Source organism: Littorina saxatilis, linkage group LG1 (assembly GCF_037325665.1).
Source record: "Littorina saxatilis isolate snail1 linkage group LG1, US_GU_Lsax_2.0, whole genome shotgun sequence".
Taxonomy (NCBI): Eukaryota; Metazoa; Mollusca; class Gastropoda; order Littorinimorpha; family Littorinidae; genus Littorina; species Littorina saxatilis.
Genome location: NC_090245.1, coordinates 93,246,377 through 93,260,792, shown reverse-complemented (window position 1 = coordinate 93,260,792; position 14,416 = coordinate 93,246,377). Strand labels below are relative to the sequence as shown.

The window sequence follows — 14,416 nt, the reverse complement described above, 5'->3', positions numbered from 1 at the left end:
TATACATTAATGTCATTTGTTAAAGTATAACAAGGTTACTCTATTTATAAGAACGATGTTAGTTTGTGTGAAATTTATTTTAGACAACTTATTTTGTTTATCGTATATTCTCGCAAAACATTGACGTCTAAACAGTTGTCGGCCATCTTTGTAGCTTGGGGCCTGGCAGGATTTATTTACAAACGTTTGCTGGGGTTTCTTCTGCCTTTTTCGCAATGGCTTTATATCAGCGTTCGAGTGGCCTTGTCCAGCGGCGTACAGCAAGTCAGAACCATGGTGCAGACGGGGGTTTGGATGACAGAGATGAAAAACTGGCGAATGGCGAGGAGGAGGAAATAGACCAAGACTCGAAAGAGACACGACTCACACTAATGGAAGAAGTTCTACTCCTTGGGTTGAAAGACAGAGAGGTGCTTTGAGTTTGAGTCTGTTCAGACATTATCATCTTGTTTAAGATATTAAACAGAGTCCAAATATGCTACCTATAGCTTCGCTTGCTTCAGCGATGCTGGGAAGGGTTGAAGTCGTATGAACTTCATGCATTCCTTGGGGGTGCGTTTCGTGGCGGTCCGACGAAAACGCGTCCAACCGCGCGCGACTGCGTACGACCTATCATTATCAGCTCAGAAATAACCACTGTGCGCACACTATCTTCTTTCTTTCTTTAGTTGTTTTACTTTTAGTATGCAAGAAAAGACTGATCATCTCCACGACAATATGTACACAGTACAGGCTGGCTGGCTTGTAGATCGTGGGCTACCAGTACCCAGGGTTTGGTTTACTACTACAACTTCTAAAATCTGAAAAGGTCACATTAGAATACCCTACATTACGAACCACCATCCTAATATTCCTATGCACACTTTACATCGGAATACATTATTTGAAATGAGCAAAGCAGAACCGCCGGGTACATGACATAAGCTCGAACGACAAATGCTCGACGCGACATATGCTTGAACGACAAATGCTCGAATGGACAAATGCTCGACGTGACAAAAGCTTGACGCGACATATGCTTGAACGACAAATGCTCGAATGGACAAATACTCGACGCGACAAAAGCTCGAATGGACATAAGCTCGACGCGACAAAAGATCGAACGTGTCTGTGCGTGTCCTTCTCGGTGTTATTTTGCCTGTATTTATTTTGTGTTATTTTAAAATCTGTCTGCAAGAGAGAGAGAGAGTCTGCAAGAGAGAGAGAGAGAGATAATAGAATAGAAGAAAAAAAGAACGAAGAGAAAAAAGAAGGGGGAAGATCGTGTCTGGGTTTAGATTTGTCGATGTTATTATTTTGATTTGGCCCGGGATTGACTGTTCAGGAAAGGTTCAGGTAAGCGGCACGGGCAGATGGACGACTGTTTGTTTGCTTGCTGTGAGTATCAATTCAGAAATAAAGTTAAACTTGTTTAAACCAACAACGTGATATCAAACAAATTTAGTCAATTTGTCGCTCGAAATCCAGCAGCTTGCTTAACAACAACAACGTGATATCAAACAAATTTAGTCAATTTGTCGCTCAAAATCCAGCAGCGTGCTTACAACGACAACAACAACAACAACGTGATATCAAACAAATTTAGTCAATTTGTCGCTCGAAACTAGAACAATATCACCGTGACAGTTTCAGATATGACGTTATCAAAGTAGTTTTGACAGCATCATTCTACAGTCCGGTCGAGCTTCTGTCGTTCGAGCATATGTCGCGTCGAGCTTTTGTCGCGTCGAGCATTTGTCCGGTCGAGCTTCTGTCGTTCGAGCATATGTCGCGTCGAGCTTTTGTCCATTCGAGCATTTGTCGTTTGAGCATATGTCGCGTCGAGCTTTTGTCGCGTCGAGCATTTGTCCATTCGAGCATTTGTCGTTCGAGATTTTGTCGTTCGAGCTTTTGTCGTTCGAGCTTATGTCGGACACCGGAACCGCCGCGCCAAGCCAACTTCGTGTAACGCGCTGTGGTTGGCTTTTTAAATATGTAGTGCATTGTTTAGAGCCAATCAGGTGAACTATCTTTTCTGGCTTTTAAAGTTTTATGTTTGTCTTCGTAAAACAACAGCCAAGCATCAATGGATTCTGTTGAATACAGGCCCACGCCAGAAATAATGCATCCTGAGAAAAAAAAGTAAGATTATTGCCAGGCCAAGCAAGGATTTCCCTTTAGCAAGTCAAAAGGCGCATTGATTTGAGATCAAATAATTCTGCGCCACCTTTATGCAAAGTGAAAAACGAACCTGAACATTCTGAAAGTGAAATATAATCATGTTAGTTTTTTATTGTTACTATGTTAGTGTTACTGTCGACAAGATGTTTCTCGTGTACAGGAAAAGTGCAGGAAACCCCATTAGGAGTATAAGTTGTTGAATTAGACCCTGTAAGCATAAACAAGGTAAAATATTGACACTGTCATTTGTTGGTTTTCCAAAATGATATCTATAAAGTTTTGGTTTTGTGAAAACATTCAAGCATGTATTGGTTTTGATTTCAGGGCTACACATCGTTCTGGAATGACTGTATATCATCGGGTCTCAGAGGCTGCATCTTGATCGAACTAGCGTTAAGAGGGCGCATCGAGCTGGAGAAAGGTGGAATGAGACGACGGAGCCTTACAAACCGCAAAGTTCTATGCAAATCTGACCAGCCCACAGGCGACGTGTTGTTGGACGAGGCCTTGAGGCACATCAAAGAGACACAGCCGCCAGAAACAGTCCAGAGCTGGATTGAGTACTTAAGTGGTGAGTTCTTGCAATGTAAACACTGATAGTGATACGGATTGATAATTTTGTGTATCCTTCACTTTGCAAAGTTATTGCCCCTAGACATCCCTATTTTATTGGCTCTTTGCATACTGTTTATAGTGCATCTTCAGTGTTGTAGCCAGCCTAAGAAGACAATAAGTCTTTCGGATGTGACGAAAAACCGAGGCCCCTTCGTGTACACTACATAGGGGTGTGCACGTTAAAGATCCCACGATTGACAAAAGGGTCTTTCCTGGCAAAATTGTATAGGCATAGATAAAAAATGTCCACCAAAATACCCGTGTGACTTGGAAGAATAGGCCGTGAAAAGTAGGATATGCGCCGAAATGGCTGCGATCTGCTGGTCGATGTGAATGCATGATGTATTGTGTAAAAAAATTCCATCTCACACGGCATAAATAGATCCCTGCGCCTTGAGTCCGAGTCTGGAGATACGCGCTAGATATAACTTATAAGACTTCATATAACAATAGGTCATTTGGACCTCCCTAAAAAAAACCAATAGGTCCAAATTTCCTGGCTTTAAAAAAACAATAGGTCCAAATTGTACCGCCATACCTTTGATACATGTATGCAATGCAAAATAACTTACAGTCCGGAGTTAAATCTATCTTATTACACAAAAATGACAATAAAACCATTGATGAACTTTCCGCTGTTTGCACCGTGTTCGGTAAACAGGTGCACCGGCTGGATCGGGTATTTCCGTAAACGCAGCCTCGAGTGTCAATGACGACAAACACGGACTCGGCACCGAGTGCATTTTCACTCGTTGCGAAATCGAACATGAGCATTTCGATCGGGGTTTGTTTTCCGACTTTGCAACTCCCATTCCATTCATTGCAGACCTTGTACGAATATGTATCGGTCAGTTGACCACCAAAACGTAAAAACTATCGGTCAATCGACCGGACAAGGCTAGGTCCAATGCGTCAAATCAGAAAAGAATGCGTCGAAGACCGAGGCCTGGCAACAAAACTGCATCTAATGATCTTCCAATGTGTACTAGTAATATGAGACTCACCTCATTTGAGGCCATCTCCTGGCTATGACAAGTGTCAAGTAGCGGGAACGTTCTGTTGTCAGCTGGTGTTTAGTTTGAATAAATTATACCTGTCAATGTTATCTTCTTCTTTTGCATGTGTGGGTTGTCTTTCCCTCGTTTACTTGTAGGCACAAGTGGGATTTGATATGTAAGACCTCTTTTTTCCTGCCATTTAGGCAATCATATTTCGATTCGGAGGGATGCATGCTGGGATTTGTTGTGTTTCTATAACCCACCAAACACATGTATGGATTACAGGATTTGTTTTGTGCGTGCTTGGTCTTGTGAAGGGGCATTAGGCACTAGCAGGTCTGCACTTAATTTGACCTGAATGATAGGAAAGATCTCCACCCTTAACCCACCAAGCACTTCGAGAACTCAACCTCAAACCTTCCACATGGACGGCTGACGGCCTAACCACTCGGCTACCTGCCCATCTTTATCTGTCATGCAAGGACTTTCTTTGTGTAGGGACACTTTCACAGATTCAGTTTGCCATGCGGGTGTCACTGCATTGCAGAAAAGTCCTATCATTTTTGAGTCACTTGAGAAAAAGTGACTCTATGTAATCGGTCAGTGTTAGTCTGTCCGTCCGGCCGGCCGGCCGGCCGGCCGGCCGTCCGTAGACACCACCTTAACGTTGGACTTTTCTCGGAAACTATCAAAGCGATCGGGCTCATATTTTGTTTAGTCGTGACCTCCAATGACCTCTACACTTTAACGATGGTTTCGTTGACCTTTGACCTTTTTCAAGGTCACAGGTCAGCGTCAAAGGAAAAATTAGACATTTTATATCTTTGACAAAGTTCATCGGATGTGATTGAAACTTTGTAGGATTATTCTTTACATCAAAGTATTTACATCTGTAGCCTTTTACGAACGTTATCAGAAAAACAAGGGAGATAACTAGCCTTTTCTGTTCGGCAACACACAACTTAACGTTGGGCTTTTCTCGGAAACTATAAAAGTGACCGGGCTCAAATTTTATGTGAACGTGACTCATTGTGTTGTGAATAGCAATTTCTTCCTGTCCATCTGATGCCTCATATAATATTCAGAACTGCGAAAGTGACTCGATCGAGCGTTTGCTCTTCTTGTTTGTTATTTTATTGGTTCTACTTCTAATTCTAGGTAATTTGTGTGAAGTGAAATATAGCTGAATGGCTTTGTTTGAATTTGAGTTTTGACAGTTGATCACTAGATAACATTCAGTGAAAATTAAACGCGCAGTTTCTCACAGCGAAGGTTCTCTGTGCAGGTGAGACCTGGAATCCCCTCAAGCTTCGTTACCAGCTGCGAAACGTGCGAGAACGCCTGGCCAAGAACCTGGTGGAGAAGGGGGTGTGCACAACAGAGAAACAGAACTTCCTGCTCTTTGACATGACCACGCACCCCTTGACGGACAACGTGGTCAAAATGAAGCTGATCAAGCGGGTGCAGGATGCGGTGCTGAGCCGCTGGACCAACGACGCTCATCGCATGGATCGCCGTATGCTGTCCCTCATTTACCTGGCACATACGTCGGACGTGCTGGAGAACGCTTTTGCTCCCCTTTCTGACGACGACTACGAGGTGGCCATGAAGCGAGTTCGAGAGCTGCTGGATCTGGATCTGGACGTGGAGAGCATGAAGGAAGGGGTCAACGAGATGATGTGGGCCGTGTTTTCTGCGATGACAAAGTGACACTTCCCTTCCCCTCTCTACCGTATGTCTGTCTGTCTTTCTCTTCTTTGTCCCTGGGCTGTGTTTGGCTGTCAGATTGGTTTATTGTCATTGCCGTGAGGAGGAGAGCCATTCGCTGCTATTTGTTCGTTAATGGGTCTCTCCTTGCGTCTCTTTGGGTTTTCTGCATCTGTATGGATAAGTTGTTTTCTCCGTTTTTGTGTTAACTCCCTGGCAAGGCTTTTCTTGGACTGAAAATAGAAAGCCTTATGGCCTTGTTGGGGTTGTAGGGATACATGTGGCTAAATACATATTTTCATGAAGTCTAACAGTTCGGAGCACCTGTGATGAATGCCTGTGAGTTGAATCATTGATTTGATTTAGTGATTGATGTTATGAGTGGGTCTACCTGTAAAGAAATGGGGTGATGATTTGAAGAGGTTTATGTTGCAATTATCGTCTTGGGCCAGCTTAGCATGGGTCTTTGAGATGCTTTGCTGTTGTACAGTAGACAGTTGATCCCTGAATAAGAGCTTATTTGGTTCATATTTTCATTGTTGAGAGAGCACACTGGTTTAGGGGAGTGTCTCACTAACTTCAGCTGCATCATTTCATTCGGAATTATGCTTCCTTTATACAATAACGTTATGGAGAGGAGATAGCATTTCATAGCAGTTGCACATATTATTTTCAAATCTACGAGGGGAAATATATATATGAAGACAGTCTCGAGATGCAGATGTCAAAACAGTGTCTTGAGGCTATTGATCCGTAAGGGTAAGACTTGGAGTCAGGCGTTGAACTTCAACTTCAAGGACTGAACACTTTTTTTGTATATTGTGTTTCAATAATGTTGGTTCCTGAGAGTTTTATATTTGTAATGCATTCATTGTGTCAACTCTTGATCAGTCGAAATCCAAATGCATAGTGTCACATATGGAAACAAAGACCTTTTGGGTAGTACAGTTGATTCTTATAGTCATATGTAGGTTTCTTTCAATTTCCGTTTCATTTAATTTTAAGCTTTTATGCTAGTTCAGATCAGAAATGAAGGAAGCAGCCTCTGTTTGTGGATGCTTGGTTTGGGTGTGTGTGTGTGTTTTCAGTAATGGCATAAACACTGAAATTGACTGTTGATTCACAGGTTCATATTTCACAATGTTTCTTTCTCTTCATTTTTGCACTGTAACCTTACAATTTATTGTAGACCATTTTGCATAGCTGAACTAAGATTTTTATCGTTACTGTATTGTGAACTGGATTGTGTCAACAAAACCTCACATGGTAGATTATTGCAGGCCCGTCGGTAATAAGTAAATGGAAGCTGGACACAAATTATTGCGAGTATGTAGTTTTACTTGAAGGTTAAACAGCAAGTGTGTATATTTGCATGTGGGATTTTCCTCTTTTAATACTAATTATCTTATTTGGTTTTCTTTATTTTCATCAGTTCTAATGATTTCAGGATGGGGGTCATTTTCAGTTACCTCCCTTGCTCTGCTTTTGTTGTCTTTTCATCATGCTAACAGAAACATGGCTCTTGCATGGATATTTATGGTGGTGTTTTTTTTTAGCATAGTATCTCGAGTAACAATGGGGCTGCTAATCAAGACTCAAGTTAGTAAGAGAATGTTAATAAAGACTGCCTTCACATCCTTCCTCACAAGTTGGTCATTTGTTTTTGCTCAGAGATAGACAATGTTTTATTTGTTTTCTTCTTCTGATTAGTTTTGTTCAAAACTACTGGGCTAGTGGCAAGTGGATTAGTTTTATGTCAAACGTCTGCAAATATAGGTGGACAAACAGAAAAGTTTGGTCAACAAATAGGCTTAAAGGCTGCCATATTCGTAGCGTTCATTAATTAATTCATATTGTTTACATGTGCCAATAATGTTATAAAACTGTACCTAAGGGGATATAATAACGATTGGCTGTAGCTTTCGAACACAGAAAAAATTATTTCAGTATTGCAAAGTGGTGTTGATAGTTTCGAATGTAAACAGAACAGTCTCAAAGTGAAAGTGGATGTTTTCCGGAAATTGCGCAGGCGAAAATATACGATCTCTCACAGCACATAAGGCCACAGGCTTCAGCTGACAAGCTACAAGTACATCTAATTTTCAGCAAAACTTTCGCGAGTTCAGTATCCCCTTTGTACTTGGTTCTCAATTTGAAGCGATGGGCCTCTGGCGAAAACAATCTTTCTTTCAGCGCGACCCAGCACTGGTGCTGCGTGATGATGAAGCAAGGAGTCCACTTTCTCTTCTCAGCAGATTTAGTGGCCTTGGCAGCTTTAGACGGGTTTACTTCTATCTTTTTTGCCATTGTAAGCAACCCGCTTTGACTGTCTCCGACGCCATCTTTGGTTTACGAAACGTCACGAAGTGACGTCAACGGTCTAAAAATAGCCCAAGTCCTGGAGAACTGTTGCTAAACAATGCAATAAAGAATTAATTATTTCTCGTAATTTGTAAGGACTTCAAACCTAAAACTTTGCAGGAAGCTTAATTTATACATCCCCGCAACGATGGGAAAAGCCCTGGAAGTAATTAAACTAATTAAATAGGACTATATGTCAGCCTTTAATGTCAGGCTTGTTCTAGTTTGTTTGTTCGTTTGCTTAACGCCCAGCCGACCACGAAGGGCCATATCAGGGCGGTGCTGCTTTGACATTTAACGTGCGCCACACACAAGACAGAAGTCGCAGCACAGGCTTCACCCAGTCACATTATTCTGACACCGGACCAACCAGTCCTAGCACTAACCACATAATGCCAGACGCCAGGCGGAGCAGCCACTAGATTGCCAATTTTAAAGTCTTAGGTATGACCCGGCCGGGGTTCGAACCCACGACCTCCCGATCACGGGGCGGACGCCTTACCACTAGGCCAACCGTGCCGGTGCTTGTTCTAGTGTTTATTTAAATGTTAATTAATTTACATTTAGTGAGTTTTAACACTTTGTTTGGGGATTTGAAGCTTCATAATCATTATGTGTTTGAATATTTTTATCATGGTCATAACTTGACATAAGCATACTATTTTCAGTGGTTCAAGCTCATGTGGACTTTGTTTTAGAAATGAATGTTTTCAGAAGACATGTCTGCAATGTGAATTATTAACATTATATCTCTGTCTCTGTCTGTCTCTGTCTGTCTCTGTCTCTGTCTCTCTCTCTGTCTCTCTCTCTCTCTCTGTCTCTCTCTCTCTCTCTCTCTCTCTCTCTCTCTCTCTCTCCCTCTCTCCCTCTCTCCCTCTCTCTCTCTCTCCACCTAATTGTCTTCATAACGTGCTGTTTGACTTTGATTTCCCACATGGTCATTTTAAGCCCCATCTTCTAATACAGGAACAGTTTTGGGAATGTTAATGTTATCACTAATTCAGGTTTTAGTTTAAGACTGGAGGAGTAGCTTTTCTTTTGGTGACGCAGATTGAATTTTGTAAAATAAGTGGAAGTTGTAACTTGTACGTTTAAATGTTAGCTGTCCGTTAAGTTGGTTTCTCTGAGCTGCTTCAAATTTGATTAATCATTGTGCTTTGGTGGAGTTTTCATTCAGTAAATCATTAGGTTTAGCAAGTATAGTCAATTTTGTGCAATGCAGAAATTTGAGCATATTATCTTTGCTTTGCTTTTTCTTTTAGTTTGTTGCATAGTCAAAGGATAAGAGGGTAATGTGTTAAATTTACAGGTTGTCGCAACTCCCCCTCTCACTTCTGTCTTAGATTGATTGTTGGAAATGTTCAATGATGCACCATAGTTAGAGAGACAGTCTGTTAGACTTACACACAGTACTAATATGGCCATGCACACGCTCGCCTTTCTACCAGCCCTGTTTTCTCGTACTTGCAAAGTATTTTGTGATAATGATGTCTGCGTAAACTGCTGTAACAATGCATTTGCCTGGGAGGTTCTGTAGCCTTCATCAGCGGTGGAGCAAGACTACTTGTAGTTATAAACAGTAAAGTACTTGCTTCGTATAGTGACTGTGTGCTGATGGCACAAACTATCAACTCTGTCTTGCATGAATGATGAATTGTTGCTCATATCTTGAATTTGATTACCTGGTGTTTAACGTATGCAGTTAACGCCAGGACTGAAGCTGTACATAGCTACCTTTTTGGTATAATCTCAGTGTCTGTTTCAGACTGTCCATTAGAGTGCTTTAGGAGTATCCCAAGGTTGCACTTTTCTTTATTTATCACCCTCTCTGATTCAGCTTCTGAATTACATGTATACTTGCACCACTCTCCAGTGTTTCATGATAGTGATGAATAAAAGTTTCTACAGATATTTATGAATATGTTACATCTAAGTTGTTATTTTTGTTTTAATACCAAGCTTGCGTAGTTTCCGAAGAATGATATAATTTGCATCCGTAGTTGTTTCACACAGAAGTTGTTCTTTATCAGTCATTGTGTCTGGACAGAATGCCAGTTGAACCCCCGCGGGTTAGGGGGAAGAATTTACCCGATGCTCCCCAGGGATGTCGTAAGAGGCGACTAACAGATTCTGTTTCTCCTTTTACCCTTGTTAAGTGTTTCTTGTATAGAATATAGTCAATTTTTGTAAAGATTTTGGTCAAGCAGTATGTAAGAAATGTTAAGTCCTTTGTACTGGAAACTTGCATTCTCCCAGTAAGGTAATAATATATTGTACTACGTTGCAGGCCCCTGGAGCAAATTTTTGATTAGTGCTTTTGTGAGCAAGAAACAATTGACAAGTGGCTCTATCCCATCTCCCCCGGCTTTCCCCGTCGCGATATAACCTTCGTGGTTGAAAACGACGTTAAACACCAAATAAAGAAAGAAAGAATGCCAGTTGAACATGTAGTTGGGAGCTTTGTGTTGAGGTGTAGATCTTTGGCACATATTGCAGCATTTTTGGAAGCTGTGATTTACAAGGTGTGTGTTGTACATTGTGACAACCCAGAACCTTGCGCACAACCGACAGAGGTGGAGACCCCCCGCGGGTTAGGGGGCGTCCCATATTGGGACGAGAAAGAATTTACCCGATGCTCCCCAGCATGTCGTAAGAGGCGACTAACGGATTCTGTTTCTCCTTTTACCCTTGTTAAGTGTTTCTTGTATAGAATATAGTCAATTTTTGTAGAGATTTTAGCCAAGCAGTATGTAAGAAATGTTAAGTCCTTTGTACTGGAAACTTGCATTCTCCCAGTAAGGTAATATGTGACCGGATCTGACAAAATGGTAGATAACCTGATTTTTGGAAAATTGTAGATATGCATATCATCTGAAAGCTTAGAAAACAAGCTTTCATGTGATGTTTGAATGAAAAGGATACTCCCAAAAATGAAGACTCAGGAGCAGTGAAATACGGGTATTAATAGCAGCCATTTTGAGGAATTGCGTGTTAAACTTCATGGTTGGCCAACATAATTTAACCTAGAAGCTGGTTTAAAGATAGACACAATGACCTTTCGAACGCTATACGACATGATGGGGTTCTGTAAAGGATATATGCTGTCATTCTTGTTGAAAAGTCGGTCAATTATAGCGTCTTTTGTCTTTATTTAGAGCATGATAGGTTGATTAAATATCGATTTGCAGGCATTTATAAGCCATTGGCATCCAAAAACAGGCAAATATGTGTGTAGAAGTGTCCAAAACTATCCCAAAATGCCAATAACCCAATTCTCCCATAATTGACCTACATTGGTATATTCAATGTATCAAGAGGTTCCCGCGGGTTATCTACCATTTTGTCAGATTCGGTCACATATATTGTACTACGTTGCAAGCCCCTGGAGCAAATTTTTGATTAGTGCTTTTGTGAACAAGAAACAATTGACAAGTGGCTCTATCCCCTCCCCCCCCCTTCCCCCGTCGCGATATAACCTTCGTGGTTGAAAACGACGTTAAACACCAAATAAAGAAAGAAAGAAAGAACAGAGGTGGAGACAGCTGGTGCAGCGCTCGTCAGTGCAGTGCCCCTACGATCCCGGCGCAGTGAGTTGTGCATGCAAAGTCAACGAATCTGATCAGGAAGATGACAAATAAATTGTTCCTGATAAGTCCTCTTATCCTTCTGAGCAGTTCAGTAGGCGGAAGTCAAGCAGTATGTAAGAAATGTTAAGTCCTTTGTACTGGAAACTTGCATTCTCCCAGTAAGGTAATATATTGTACTACGTTGCAAGCCCCTGGAGCAATTTTTGGATTTGTGCTTTTGTGAACAACAAACAATTAACAAGTGGCTCTAGCTCTATCCCCCCCCCTCACCTTTCCCCGTCGCGATATAACCTTGAACGGTTGAAAACGACGTTAAACACCAAATAAAGAAATAAATAAAGTAGGCGGAAACTCAGGGGTCCCGCTATGACACCCTTGCATGATTTTAGTTTGGCAAATCTTAGAGTAAGTAGATAGGACATTTGAGATAAAAGGCACGGAGAGGGGAAATAGTGCACCTGGTCAAGAATTTTGTTTCAGGTCAGGGATTTATGTCCGCTTTGGGTTCTTGAAGTCTTGCACTGACCACTTATGTCAAGCACTTTGGCTGCTGGGCTCTTTTGGTTTGAACTTTTTGTTTAATAATGGTTTGTGTTACATGTATTATGAACACACACTGATTCCTATGTGAACAACCTTGTCAGCCATCACAGATGTGTTCAGGCTTGTACACAGAATCGGAATGTCCTCCCACTTAGAACACACATTAACAGCCTCATGGCGGCATCTGTGCAGAGATTTGTTGCTGAAGTAATGAAACCTATTGACAGTGAGTGACACTTGTGTCAGTTACACAATAAATGTTACAACTATTTCCCGCTCTGCACAGAAATTATCCATGCTGTTGGATTATGTATTCATGGGTCGTTCCACAAAGCTGTCGACCACCCCCTGCGGGTTAGGGGGAAGAATTTACCCGATGCTCCCCAGCATGTCGTAAGAGGCGACTAACGGATTCTGTTTCTCCTTTTAGCCTTGTTGAGTGTTTCTTGTATAGAATATAGTCAATTTTTGTAAAGATTTTAGTCAAGCAGTATGTAAGAAATGTTAAGTCCTTTGTACTGTAAACTTGCATTCTCCCAGTAAGGTAATACATTGAACTACGTTGCAAGCCCGTGGAGCAAATTTTTGATTGGTGCTTTTGCGAACAAGAAACAATTGACAAGTGGCTCTATCCCATCTCCCCCCTTTCCCCGTCGCGATATAACCTTCGTGGTTGAAAACGACGTTAAACACCAAATAAAGAAATAAAGAAAGCTGTCGACCAGTTGAAACAATGTTACGCGAGTGATATTTTAGTTCTTCAACGAATTAGTTTTGATAACTGAAGTCGATTTCCGAAATAAATGGTGTTTCTGAATATTTCCCTGGCCAGCACGGAAAGAATAAGGAACAACTGCATGGATTGATTTGTTAAGTTCATTCATTACACCCATTTAAAAGTGCATGTCTCACGTAACATGGAAACGAAGGGTTGTGGCATCGCAAATATCACATGTGCTCTTTTATTTCCTTGTATCGTTGATTGACTGGAGTGTCACCGATAGAAATTGTGAGAATACATTATTTTCACCATTTAACTTACATTACAAGCATTAAAAAGGAGAAAAAATACATAGCACACAGCTTTATAGCATGACCCGTATTGATGTTCAAGGTGAAGGATGCCCTTATCCCATGTAAAAGTTTGGTCAGATCTGTGGGGGCTGACATGATGGGTTATATGTGAAGGAAGGTATTTTCAAATACTTTCACCACGGGAAAGTGTGTCGAGTTCATGTGTTCCTCAGCTACCAGTCCATCCATCTACTGTATCTTTCAGCGTGGGGAGAAAATAAACACATTTTGGTCATATTGTTTTGGTAGTTCTATTTTTATCATTTGACATGTGGTGGTATCTTCGACTCATTTCTTTGCTTGTTCAGCTATATTCGGTTGGTTTGGGTTGACTGAGAATGAATTTGAAAGTATGGAAACCCTGTGATATATTGTTATAATTGTGTCTGTGCATTCATTTGCTAATGAATCTTTACAAGTTTGCGTTGTATCATTTGTGTTAATGTCATGTGAGTTTTATTTTAGACATGCTCATAACCCTGTTTTTCAATACACTAAATCAGAAAAGGGCGATTCTTATAACTAACATAGGCCCCCCCTTTTTTTGTTTTTAAAGGATGGTTGTGTGTGTGCCTACTTGTAAAAAGGAGTTCTGTATTGAAATAGCCACTTTTAAATGATCATATGTAACAGCAAAACATTATGTAGATATGCTATGATTATTTTTCATTGTTTCATTTTTGAAAGGAGGGTAGAATTGTTTCAGTTTTGTTTTATTAAGATTAGGTTTGGTCATGACATTTTTGTTGTTACTAAACTTGAAAGATAATGTGCGTGGTTATACTGTTCGCATAAATTGTGTATCATTCCAGTTGGAAGCACACATTTGGGAAACGTATGATATATTTTGTCAAAAGAGGGTTCTTTGAATTAAACACCATCAAAAAGTACAATGTCTTTGCTGTGGTGCATATGAGAGAGAGAGAGAGTGAATTGGTGTGTATGTTGTTTGTAGGACAAATGACAAAAGATCTCCTAACCTCCAGGACAACCTGTGTCTGGCCTGTCTGAAAACACCTCCACGTGAGGGATTTTGCAGCCAGCGCAGTGAAGATAGAGGGGAAAATGTTCTCTGCCCGCGCGGCAGCAAGCAGAATGTCTCTGAACTGTCCTGTTTTCTTGATTTTATTTGGTTATCATGTTGCAAACATTTCTTTCTGATCATCTTCTCACCATGATTAATGTCCTTCCTGTTCATTAACTGAGCTTAGTTTACAATAGTCATAGATAGTGAGCATGACATAATCTGCGTTAGTGTCATCCAGTCATGTTTTAGGGTGTACATGCAACATTACCTGCTATTCAGAATTGGTCCTCACTCCTGTGACAGACGTTTTCTTCCACACGAGATTACGTTGATTGCGCGTGACA

At 41.0% G+C, this 14,416-nt stretch overlaps 1 protein-coding gene across 1 annotated transcript; it reads left to right on the top strand.

Moving 5' to 3' along the window:
- The first annotated feature begins 135 nt into the window (after positions 1 to 135).
- Positions 136 to 13,938, top strand: LOC138945890 (Golgi phosphoprotein 3 homolog sauron-like). Its single transcript, XM_070317413.1, has 3 exons — positions 136 to 410; positions 2,485 to 2,731; positions 5,059 to 13,938. Exons 1-3 carry the CDS (start codon positions 216 to 218, stop codon positions 5,481 to 5,483), a joined length of 867 nt encoding a protein of 288 aa, XP_070173514.1. The 5' UTR covers positions 136 to 215; the 3' UTR covers positions 5,484 to 13,938.
- The last annotated feature ends 478 nt before the right edge of the window (positions 13,939 to 14,416 follow it).